The 10,512-nt window shown below is 37.7% G+C and overlaps 1 protein-coding gene across 1 annotated transcript in view; it reads left to right on the forward strand.

The window, feature by feature from the left end:
• ELOVL4 (ELOVL fatty acid elongase 4) overlaps positions 1 to 8,670 on the forward strand; it is a 32,399-nt gene extending 23,729 nt beyond the window's left edge. The window contains exons 3-6 of the mRNA XM_036871302.1: positions 285 to 365; positions 3,254 to 3,425; positions 4,487 to 4,614; positions 6,928 to 8,670. Coding sequence (XP_036727197.1) covers positions 285 to 365; positions 3,254 to 3,425; positions 4,487 to 4,614; positions 6,928 to 7,203 — 657 coding nt within the window. The 3' untranslated portion in view covers positions 7,204 to 8,670. The remainder of the gene's footprint in view (positions 1 to 284; positions 366 to 3,253; positions 3,426 to 4,486; positions 4,615 to 6,927) is intronic.
• The last annotated feature ends 1,842 nt before the right edge of the window (positions 8,671 to 10,512 follow it).

Genomic DNA, 10,512 nt, shown 5'->3' on the forward strand with positions numbered 1-10,512 from the left:
TGCAACTCTTGCTGCATGGTGAATCACAGTTTTTCTTAATATTATGAGGAAGATAGTCTCTGTCTCAGTCCAAATGTCACATGTCATTTTAAATTTAGATTTCAATTTTAAAATAAATTGACAGTAAATTTTAGAAATTCCAACATATTAAATGCTTAATGCATTGAAAAATTTTAAGACAGTATTGCTTCTAAAAATATTTTGGAAGTTTGCATATTGTAGGTAGTGCTTATAAATGCTGTGTCTACTAAAACTTTACTCCAAATATTATTCCCTTTTTCCAGTTACTCATGGGATCATATAATGCAGGATACAGCTATATTTGCCAGAGTGTGGATTATTCGGATAACGTTCACGAAGTCAGGGTAAGTACCTTAAAAACACTGTTAATCAGTAGAAGTTGGTTTAATATTGTAGTCCCTAGTCTGTGAAAAACATTCTTCAGTATAGTGGTAAAAGTGTACTGGATTGTTTTGAGTCAATAAAGCTATGTTTTTTTTTTTTAAAAGTACATAATTGAAAATCTGTTTTCATCCCTCCAGTATCTTCTCTCATTTGGTGATGTGAGAGTGAAGGTGTGTGGGATTACTAAAATGCAGTACTCAAAAAAATAAAAAAAGAAGTTCTATGTTTAGTATAAAGATGATATTTTAGACTTTTGTTTTTTGGGTCAAGAATAGAAACTCTTAAAGAAAGTTGAATTCATTTGTTAAGGAAGTCTGAGGAGAACGAACGTCTTATAAGCTATGTAATGTTTAGTAAATTAAGCATAGCACAACTTGTATAGGTATAAACTCAGTTTTTATCACATTTGCAGAAAAGTAGACTAGTGATATAATGTTATCATATTTTACTTTGCAGTCACCTACATCAGTAAAATTACCATTTTACTCAAGTCGAAGAAACAGTAAATTATCTCATTTTGATAACTATTTATTGAACTCCTCTTGTGTACTATGGTTCATATTGAACATTACATATACACGAAACATATTTATATAGCATATATAACATATGTTATATGTATGTGTGTGTTTTATGTTACATGTAATATATGTAAACATAATTTGTAGTAGCTGCCCTTGGAAAAAAGTAGCTCTTTAGCATTGGGGTTGGACAATATAAGTAGCAGTATTCATCAAGACCCAACACCAAATTGCTTTAATGTAGTTATCATTTTATGTCTCTGTCTTCATTTCCCTATTAGGAGATATAACATGCCGATGAAAGAAAAATCACCCCTTTTGGTTGTCATGTTGGTTTTATTCATTCAGCAAATGTGTATTGAACATCTGCTGTATGCAGATAGTGTGAGGGGCCCTGGGGACCCAGGTGGAAAGGCAGACAGGATCCCTGCCTTTGTGGAGCTGACATTCTAGCAAAGGTGGAGAGGCAGACACTAGTCATGTAAACAAATGGTTAACAAGAACCTAAGACCCGTGATGTGACTGAGAGAGAATGAGAGGAGCCCCTTTATATAGATTTCTTGGCTACGGTAACCTTGCTAGAGAACCGTCCCCCTGGGTGGAGCGCTGACTCTGGTCTTGCTCAGGTCGGGGAAGGGAAAGGGAAAAGCGCTGGACTTGCTTGCTGTGAGGAGTGAACTTAGGTAAACCCCTTGGACGAAACAACATGCTAACATTTTGGGGATAAAGTTTTAAAAATACCACTCTGGTCATTGTGAGCCTACCATCCTGGCATGCGTAAACGGTCAGTTCTTTAAAAATTGAGCTATTGTGAGAACTGAAATCAAGTAGGAGAAAGAACCAGAGTGGCAGCAGATTGCATTTGAAAATTTCCTGGCTCTCTCCTCCTCTCTGATATGAGATGTGGCAGAATAAGTGTTTTACCCAAAGACTCATTTTTGTATCCATTGTTATGTAGCCAAGAAGGATCTCTTCACTTTGATGTAGCTATTCAGTTTACAAACTAAAGAGAAGGATTATTTATTACTATTCATGAGTTGTGGCTAACTTAGAGGCCCAGATGGGGGGAGAAATAAGACATTATCTCTTCCCTTCTAGATAAAGTTTGCTGCACCAAAATGTTATACTTTAAAGTACTAACATAATAGTGAATATTAAATATAGTGTTGCTGCGAGAAATTCCCTATTTCAAGCCTATTTTCAAACAACTTTATCATTTTCAACAATAGTATCACTCAAGCAAATTCAGTAAATAATTCTCAGTTTGTAAATACAATACTATTTTTTCTTTGGCCTTTCTCTTTCTTCCTTGCCTACACTTTAAAATTGTAATTTTGTTTTTCAAAAGCAAAAAGCCAAACCCAGACAAACAAAAACCCATGGCATCCAACAGGTGCAGGTATAAAATGAGGAAGGTCTCTATCAGTTCTGAAACGCCTAAGCCTGGCTGTGAGTGAATCTGCCAAACCCCTGACACACAGAGGCGTATGAACAGATTTCAGTTATGTACCGCTGCCTTTGGTATTTGTGCATAGGACACATGTCGTAGAAAATACTTGGCATAAAAAAGATGAATTTAGGTTACTATTTTAGTAGGATTCTTGGAAAATATTTTGAAACATACATACAGAGGTCACCTCTCACTGGATCCTTGGATCTTTAATCTCAGCATGTAAATGTAATCTCTCTGCACCATCTGGTGTCTTAATTAGAGCCCAGGAAAAGAAAAGACTTATTTATGTAAGCAGGATTGTATTTATGACCTAAGAAATATTTGTTGTGTGTGTTTGTTTGTTGCAATTTATCATTTTAAAGATTTTACTGCCTAATAAAAACTACTGTGATTAAGTATTTTGTTGCATATGTTAAAGTGAGAGAGAGAGAGAGACAGACACTCACAGAGCCCAGTTGATACACAAGCACACTTGCAAGAATCTCTGAGGTATGATATAGGCTAGGCGTGAACAAGTGAAATACCTTTACAAAGTAAATATCTCAGTTTCTCTACCATGTTGAAAATCATAGCAATGTGAAAGTGTTTACAGCTCTGCATTCAGCAGTTGGGTACCGGTGACATCCAGCTATGGAACAGACTGAAAATTTTCTCTGAATTGTTGGCACCGTGTAGATATAGATTTGGACTCTTTCTTTCCCATTATCTTCCCTGTGAATAGATGCCTAGGTTTCACACCCACTTAGACAGAAATGATTCTATGCCGCCTACATTTTGTGCAGTGAAGATTGTTGAGGACTTAGAATGTGTAGAAAACCATGTGATAGTGTCATTCTGGTGTTAGTAAAATGCTTTTTTCCCTTTCTTTCTACAGATAGCTGCCGCTCTGTGGTGGTACTTTATTTCTAAAGGCATTGAGTATTTGGACACAGTGTTTTTTATCCTGAGGAAGAAGAACAACCAAGTCTCCTTCCTTCACGTATATCATCACTGTACAATGTTTACATTGTGGTGGATTGGAATTAAGTGGGTCGCAGGGGGACAGGGTAAGCATTTTCAGGAACGTATCCCCAGGTAGTAAATTATGTAAATACGTAAGATGGAAAGTAGTGAGAATTTGACTTGGTCTATAATTTAATTTACTTTCATGGTTAATTATTTCTGTGTTAATTTCACTTTAAAGAAACTTGAAGAAAGTAGAGCTTTCGCTTTTTATCTGTGACGACTTTCACGCCTAAAGATTTGCCCCAGGGATAAGCATAAACGAATCCCAAACATAGCAAGTTATATTCTGATAGGGAGCAGTTCTCGTGGTTCTGATCCAGAGGATACCAAGATGCAGCTTCTCAATCTGAAGGCTTTGTCTCCTGTCCAAGCCCAAAGCCCACTCCTCCTCTCAGATAGGCCCAAATGCACCTGTTGGTTCTTACTCAAAGGAAATTGTGTGTAGCCTTCTCAGTGTTGAAGAGAATCTGAATTCACAGTTTGGCCAAGATCTGCCTCCAGCTTTTCAGATGCCTGTACATTGGAGATAATTCACATCACTGAGCTGTAAACAGACCATTCCTCTGATGGGGACCCAGGGTACAAGTCAGTATATATAATAGTACAGTTCACCTTGCTACCTTCCATTGAAAACTATTTAGAAAACTGAGAAATAAGTACTATTTTGTTGTAGCTGTGTATATCAGCACATGTAAAGGCAATAATGAAACATTTACAAATCTGCTTAAACAATTATATGTACCATGACTTTTTTTCCCCAAGAGTCATAGAGTGCAAAGTAATACTGGCAATAGTTCTGTATTGGGGCCTACTTAAGCCACTGGAATACCCTCATTTGAAAACTTGCCACTTTGAAAGTCCTTTGCATTTAAAGGATACCCCTTTTTATTTATATGGTAAAAGCCTGAGTCTAAACTTTAAAAATACTTGGCATGATCTGAAGAGAAGGCTTTTCCATTAGAACTATTTTACAACTTTTATTCCTCATCTGTACTCAAGATTAAATGTTGGAAAATAATGTAGATTCATTTATTTTATGTCCAAATCGTTTATCACCTAATACAGGTTTCTGTATCTTGTAAATACCTCTGTTTTTCTAAAGCATTTTTCGGAGCCCAGCTGAATTCCTTCATCCATGTGATTATGTACTCATACTACGGGTTAACTGCCTTTGGCCCATGGATTCAGAAGTATCTTTGGTGGAAACAATACCTGACCATGCTGCAGCTGGTGAGTTAAATGCTTCTAAAGTTTTTTCTGGTGAAACGCTGAGAATGTTTGAATCTAATTAATTGTAAAGTGCTGAGTCATTTTCGGCAATTTTCTGTTACCAAGTCGACTTTCTCTGTGCTCCAGCTATAGGAGTTGAGACTGTTTGGTTCTGAGCTACCTGTTCATAGACCTAGTGGTCATGGCCACTCGTTTTTTAAATGTTCTTAAAAGACCAGACTCAGCTCTTGTCTGAGAGAAATATCCTTTAAACATATCTGTGAAATGGATGAGTAAAGACCTAAGCACACCACAAAGTACACAGACTCATTTATGATTAGAAAAATAATCTAACTTCTTTCTTAGGCTTTTTTTTTTTTCCACTTGAAATGTTACTACTGCCTCTCTTCATCTTGCCCTTACATAAATTTTCTGTTGTCTATTCCATTTTTCCATCCTTGTGAACAGATCCCATACGTTTAGAATATGAAAGTTGTAGGAAAGGCACAGAGCCAAGGAAGGGGTGGGGTAAAGGAAGGGACGAAGGGGGACTTCCCTGGCGGTCCAGCAGTTAAGGCTCCATGCTTCCACTACAGGGGACGTGAGTTCCATCCCTGGTTGGGGAACTAAGGTCCTGCATGCCTCGTGGCACGGCCAAAAAATTAAAAATTAATTAAATTAAATTCAAAAAAAGGAAGGGACCAAGGACCAGAGAACTCTTAATTCCCCGACACACAGTCCTTAGAGAGCAGAGCTCGGTATTCTCAAATGCTAGTCTTCAGAGCAGGCAGTTCTCAGCACCTACCCCCAGTAGGACTTCTTGTAGCATCTGGGTGCGTCAGTGCAACCTTCCAAGCTAAGCACTAGCCCAGTAACCAAACTGGAAATCCAAAACCAACCTGGTAGCTATCCTTAAGCCTTGGCATTTATTATAATTTGCCTTAATCATAGCGTGTACACAGTTTTATCAGTGGAATCACATTTGGAAACATTATTCATCTCTGCTTTAAGTTTCTAAACAAAAGGCTAACCAAACAGGAAGCACAACCTTTGGGAAATGCTGGGTGTGCAGGATTCATCTGTAAGTAAAATGCTGCAGGAAGCTTCCTCCAGTTTTTGTGTAAGCCGTTTTATATAGCTTGTGTAATTCGTTTCTCTCAGAAATTAGTAGGTGGTCCCAAGAAAATGAGGAGGTGACAAAACTCATGTGAACCCTCCATCTCTGCTTTGCCGGAGCCCGCACCTGAGTGTCCTTTAGCGATGCCACCCCTCACACTCACCCTTCTTCCGTGATGCACGTCCTAAAAACCATTGTGAAATCAGAAGTTCTTAAAGTCTGGATTTTGCCATGGAAAACTCTTAAAGTTTTTCAGTCTGATAGAAATTTGGGGCTTACATGGGATAAATTTTAAAACTAATATTTAATATAGTAATTAATATTGATAATGCTGTCCTTTACAGAGAAACCACAATTGCCCTTTCCAAACAGGATGTTAATTTCGTGAAGGGTAGTGTACTTCCAAGCGAGCAGTTCTCACAACAGTTAATCGTGTATGTTAATCTTGTAAAAAGCTGACCCTTGTTAGTACCATGGAATTCATAATTCTTATGTTGAGAACCATTCACTCTTTTTACACTTATTCTCAAATATCTACAAAATTTTACCAAAAAATCTTAGTCTGTAAAGGCTTGTGTCCCTTCAAATGCATATTTACCTGTCTGCTATTCTGTAAGAAACCAGTAATGAACCATTTTGTTAAGCTCATTTTTAGAAGTATATGTACCGGCTTGCTGACAACTTTGTGGAAAGAAATCAGTCTAAAATATGGGAGGAAAACAAAAGTTGAAGAGCCGATAGTACCATTACTTTACTCTCTTAGGCCATTGATATTCCCTCTCATTAGGTAAAATTATTCAACATTATCCAAAAAATAATTCCTTGAGCCCAGACACCAGGCCAAGGGCTCGGGAATCATGGAGACCAACGCAGAGCCCCGCCCTCGGTTGTACACGAGTGGAGAGGTGGACAGTCCAGAAGTCAGCAGATGCAAAAGACATAATTCCTGTGAAACGAAAAAACCCACACAAAACAAAACCCTTCGGTTAAAGGGATGGAGGTACCCTCTGGGTGGAGGTGCCTGGGTCTTAGCAGGAAGCCCTAGCTGAGGACATGTCCTTTGAGCAGCAGCCTGAGTGAGGAGGAACCAGAGAACTCTTAAGCCTTGGACCGTGGGGCGACAGCGTGGGCCTGTCTTAGCTGCACGGGAGACGCTGAGGTCGCGACGAGCTGCTTGCTGCCCACGGTAAACGTACCCGCGCTGTTTTGTTTTTCAGGTTCAGTTCCACGTGACCATTGGGCACACAGCGCTGTCCCTTTACACCGATTGCCCCTTCCCCAAATGGATGCACTGGGCTCTCATTGCCTATGCAGTCAGCTTCATATGTCTCTTCCTTAACTTCTACGTTCGGACGTACCAAGAGCCTAAGAAAGCAAAAACTGGAAAAACAGCTGCGAACGGTATTTCAGCAAACGGTGTGAACAAATCAGAAAACCACCTAGTGGTAGAAAATGTAAAAAAGCAGAAAAATGGAAAAGCAAAAGGAGAGTAAAGTGAACTGGGCCTCACCTGGTGTCGACAGCGAGGAAGCTCTCTCTTCATAAAAGATTTCAGGGAAACCAGAAGTAAATGAGGGTTTGGGGATGGGGAGAAAAAGACAAACGCGCTCTATGTATTAGTAACCTTTAGATTGAGTAAAGTGTTAAATACAACACCCGGATGTTTTATTTATGAAGTTTTTATCTTAAACACTTTTTTTTTATTAGCCTTGATGTTGTCAGACCAAAGCAATCATCACGTGACTTTGGAGGCCCCTCCCCCCTGTTCATATTCGTGTGTACATTGTATGAGAGTTTTCATGTCTCTTCATTCTTCAGACTGATAATCACAAAAACATGGTCTTTATGCATTTTTTTTTTTTTTGGCTAAATTGCTACTTACCTACTGATGAAAATCAGTTACCTTCCATCTTCTGGTCCCAAACTGGAAATGCAGATACTTTAAAACGTGCACATTTGAATTCATTTTGCTGACTGGAGTGGTCAAATCTCTCCGCCTCTAGTCTGAAGATACCCTTGTGGTTGGAATTAAATTTTTAAAATCTGATGATCTCTGTAGACTCTTAGAGGCTTGATGTTGATGGTGTTGGTGAAAATAAGAATTACAGTAAACTCCTGCCCGGCGAGTCAAAGGTCACCGTGACCTGCAGCACAAATCACTGTGGGAAACAATTTTTGTGATGAAAAGGCAGCCTTTCAATACTCCTGTTACTACCAGATATATATTATAAAAATTAAGATTATTGTCTGGAACATGAAACAACTCATGTCTCTATTAGTAACATCATAAAGTACTTATATTTATGTGCTGTTAGAAGAGGGTATGTTGATTTTTATCAGGCTTTCCTTGTTTTGATTTGTGGCTGTTACTGATTTTTCATATGTGGAAATATACCTACCTCTTCTGTTGGAAAGAACATTTAAAATTAAATAAATTTTAATTAAAAAATCAAGGAGTCCTCTAATGTAGATTTTAATATTAACTTTCAAATTCACTAACACTGTTTTGTGGTTTTTTTTTTACAAGTAGTGTCCAGCAAGCTTTTCTGTGAAACTGTCCTTCTCTTTTAACCTGTTTAATTTTGGAGTGATATTTTTCTTGTGACAAAGTTGCAAGATCTTATTTGTAACTAGATATGAAGTGTAAACCCATTTTGGTGCAATAGTCTTGACTCCTTGGTGCTAAAGATGATTAAATTCAGTGCTTGATTGTTACAAAGTGTTAATTGCTAAGACATAAAATGAACACAAAAGGGAGAGTAGCCAGAATCAGAAAATTAAATTTGCTATTTACAAATGAAGTGTTTCATGTAATATAAAAAAACAACTGGAAATTCACTAGGAAAGAACTTGCACTGTGTCTCATTACATAGGTTAAATTGCTGGTGGGTATTGCACAGGGATCATTAGAGAAAATGTGACCAAAAAAAAAAAAAAAAAAAAGGCATGAATATTTTTAAGTATAAGTATCTTTAACATGTCAAAACTGCATGTGCAGGATGTAATGCTGTTTGTGCAGAGTATTTCAGAATATTTTGTAAACTAGAAAATATTTATTGTGCATTAAAATTACACACTTCTTTCCCCCAAGGCATGCGGACAGGAGAATTACAGAAAATTTGCAACGCATATAATAGTTTGGTATAAGAGGATTCAACACTTTTGTTTTTGCTGCTCAGTGTGTAATGACTAGAGATTTGTAAATCTTTGTGAACATTCTGTACTGGTTCCCCAGAGCTATTCATTCCCTGCTACCTGATTTCAGCACAATAAATATACTACTGCTGTGGGAAAAATGATTTTTTTTTTTTTTGGTTAATCAGTTTATTATAATGTAAATTACCTGCTAGATATTTATTTGATTCAGTTGTTAATATTCTCAGTTCTTCCCTGCTGCCAGTTTCTAATGAAGAAAAGAAATGAAACTAGAACTTGGGTATCAACAATTTCTGGTAAAAAGCTTATTTTTTTATGGTAACATATTTTTACTTTAAAACTTAGTTGTCTTTGGAAGAACTTTTTGATCCAGACATAAAACATACCATTTTCTTCTGAATTCTTACATTTGTCACTTCAAATGTAAGCTTTTTTCTTTTTAAACTTTTTATTTTATATCGGAGTAGAGTTGATTAACAATGTGTTAGTTTCAGGTGTACAACACAGTGATTCAGTGATACATATACGTGTATCTATTCTTTTTCAAATTCTTTTCCCATTTAGGTTGTTACATAATATTGAGCAGAGTTCCCTGTGCTGTACAGTAGGTCTTTGTTGGTTGTCCATTTTAAATATAGCAGTGTGTACACGTTAACATTTTTAATGCTGTGCTTTTTTTTTGTTCCAAAACTAAGTTGGGGAGCCCTCCTGTTCTGATATTTAAACCCTTCGATCCTTACTATACTTCAAGTTTCTTTACCAAAGATGATTTTAAGATGTGATAAATGTAGCCTTTTCTGGTAGCCTTCATAATTTCTCTATCACCCCGCTAAATATGCATGCCTCATAAGTAAAAATCAGTGAAGGAGGATTGCATCCTCTTTTTGGTAAAACTTTGTCACTAACTAAAGAAACGTTTTCTTATTGTAGAAAATAGGGAACTTACGAAATATTCGCATTGACTAGAAATAGCTGAGGCATGTCAGCAGTGCGTTTTCCAATAGAATCGACAACTGTGGCTCTGCCTTTTTCCCTTTTCTGTGTTACTCTTGGCTCCGTTCTGCTGGTGGATGTTGCCTGGTGACTAGTTTCAGTTTTTAGCCTTATTAATTTAGTCATTCTCTTCTTCTCTCTTTCCACACACACTCTGAGACATTCAAAATTTTTTCCATAGGGATTATTATATTCACATTTCAGAACATGGACTCTAGCAATGCTTTGTTATTTATCAGGAATATTTTAATTTACAGGCTTGCTCCATATAGGGATACCCTGTCAATAAGAAAGAGAACCTAGAGATGGAGGTGATTTCTGCTGCTGTATCCATTTGATAATATAATTCAGGCATTATATATTGACCGTTGGGGCATCGCTTTTGAATCCCACCTTCCTAAGAATGTGACGGCACACTGAGCTGTTCGCAGTCTCTTGGCTCTTTCCTTGTTATAGCCTTAATCTCAGCCAGCCCTACCTGTAGCACTGTCCTTACTGAGAAAAAGATGACTACAGATGTACAGGACGTAAGTGGCATGCTCTGTACAGTACTCGGTGACCCAGACTTGGGATCCTGCTGGATGGTAAATAGGGTCACAGAGCTGAGGGGCACCGAGATGCTGAGCTAGCTAGCTGCACGGGTGCCCAGCGTC

Source organism: Balaenoptera musculus, chromosome 12 (genome assembly GCF_009873245.2).
Source record: "Balaenoptera musculus isolate JJ_BM4_2016_0621 chromosome 12, mBalMus1.pri.v3, whole genome shotgun sequence".
In the NCBI taxonomy this organism is placed as follows: Eukaryota; Metazoa; Chordata; class Mammalia; order Artiodactyla; family Balaenopteridae; genus Balaenoptera; species Balaenoptera musculus.